The sequence below is a fragment of the Drosophila virilis genome, unplaced genomic scaffold, assembly GCF_030788295.1.
Source record: "Drosophila virilis strain 15010-1051.87 unplaced genomic scaffold, Dvir_AGI_RSII-ME tig00001124, whole genome shotgun sequence".
NCBI classification, from domain to species: Eukaryota; Metazoa; Arthropoda; class Insecta; order Diptera; family Drosophilidae; genus Drosophila; species Drosophila virilis.
The window spans coordinates 20,899-22,839 of NW_027212824.1; the positions used below are offsets into that span (position 1 = coordinate 20,899).

Consider the following 1,941-nt stretch of genomic DNA (forward strand, 5'->3'; position numbering starts at 1 on the left):
GACAGCATAAAATGTGAATGTTTTTAGTTTTTTAATTTTATAAAATGTTTGGGTAATGTTATTTAACAATTCTTTTTGCCATTAAGTTCTAGGAGAAATATAGAATCGAAATAAATTATAATTGAAAAAAAATTCTCACTTTTAGGTACATTTATTTTCAACTAAACCCAAAAAATTAGTTTTTTTTTGTTAGTAAAAACACTTTATTGACATACTGTATGTATGTATGTATATTATAAAACATTTGTTCACCTTATGCACTAACACTACACATAATAAAAAAAGAAGAGAAACGGCCGGTTCGCTTGTGTTTGGCGTCAATTATGGCACAATAGAGGCAGACGCAGCCGCTTCGTCGCGACGATGATTTTCAACTGAGTTTTTGAGTTGCAGCGACGGCGATCGCCGCCTCCGAATTCGACTTTCGAACTCGAATTTTCGAGCTGACGAAAGAGAGCACACGAGAAATTTGACGAAATGGACTCAGCTTGCTTCAAGGCAAATTAATGTGGTGAAATGACAGTGAAGTGTTGGGTGGAGGGGGGGGGGAGCTAGTTATTTATTTGTAATTATATTTTCATAGAACTAGACGAATATGTATATACTCTTTGGGATCGGAGATGGATAAAGTTGACATGCGAACATTTTATTAGTATTCAAACAAAATATATTTAAAAATTTCTTTCGAATAAATTTTAAGTCAAATTTCGAAAATGAAAAACCTTAACTTAGCAAAATTTTAAAATTCTAATAGGAATATCCTCCCACGCCCACAACTTGCTGGAGTAGGTCCAGCCTGGCACTCATCATCACCACCATCCTAATCCACCAAGTCCATGGATGGAGATTGAGCCTCTGGCTCGGCTGGAGAGTGCGCTAATCCTTGCGCAAGGGCAACGTTTCCGTCTCGATGCCGTCCTTGGTGATGAGCTTGAGGACGCCCGTGTCGCCGGTGAAGAGATCCCGGTCGGAGGCGACGCGCAGACAGTTGCGAGCCAGTGCCAGGGCACGCTCCTTGTCGAGTGGGGGATACTGGTCGGGCGGCACGAGGGTGTGGTGCTCCCAGCCGAGGCCGTGGTCCAAGGCGGGCAGCAGCATTTTGCCGGAGCTGCCGAGCACACGGTAGCGACAGCGCTCCATGTGGCCCACCGGATCGTAGTAGTAGACGGCGCCCTTGCCCGCCTGGTCAATGCCGGCCAGGATGGTGCAGGTGTGGTAGGGGAAGAAGCGCCGGTTGTACATCACAATGGAGATCATCTGGGCCAGGGCATCGGTCGAAATGGGCTTGTTGTGCTCCTGCTCGTACATCTGGATGCGGATCTGCAGCAGGCTGGTCATCGAGATGGTGTCGCACCACAGTCCCGTGGATGCCACCATCGCCAGCGGGGTCATCGGGAACACTTTCGACTGGTCGCGCGTCTCGATGCTCAGCCCACTGCAAATCCGTGTATCCGAGGCGATCACCACGAACTCCTCCCCTGCGATGGCCAGCACTGTTCCTCCGTTCGTATCGCTCTCCAAGCAGGAGGAGCTACTGCTCCTCGACGAGCCCGGGCCACAGCTGCTGCTGCTGCTGCTGCTCTTCCTCCTCCTCCTCTTCTTCTTCAGCTTTCGCTTCTCCTCATGATTCTGCAAGAGTATGTTATTTATATTGTTCAGATCCATTCGACGATTTACTAAATTTCCTTTGTTGACTCGGACCTGAAATTATTTTCCAGGAGAAAACATCGCAACGCAAACTAGATTGTGCTGGCGCGTGTGAAACAAGCCGGTTCAAACCTGAAAGCAACCTGTTGACCAAAAAATGTTTTCCATGAAAAATACTTTGTGCAAATATTATTTTGATTACTTTTAATTCGAGGAAAACCCTCAGTCCGAAAGCAAAATTCACCTGCAGCCACAAGTTTTTCCTAGTTTTGATTAAATTTACTGAAAATATAA

At 45.9% G+C, this 1,941-nt stretch overlaps 1 protein-coding gene across 1 annotated transcript; it reads right to left on the bottom strand.

The window, feature by feature from the left end:
- Positions 1 to 876: 876 nt before the first annotated feature.
- On the bottom strand, positions 877 to 1,665 carry LOC116652282 (proteasome subunit beta type-1-like). Its single transcript, XM_032440588.2, has one exon. The coding sequence runs from the start codon at positions 1,663 to 1,665 to the stop codon at positions 877 to 879; it is 789 nt and encodes a 262-aa protein (XP_032296479.2).
- Positions 1,666 to 1,941: the final 276 nt, after the last annotated feature.

Excerpts from the sequence above, each read along its gene's own strand:
- LOC116652282 (XM_032440588.2), bottom strand. The coding sequence starts at position 1,665 with ATGGATCTGAACAATATAAATAACATACTCTTGCAGAATCATGAGGAG.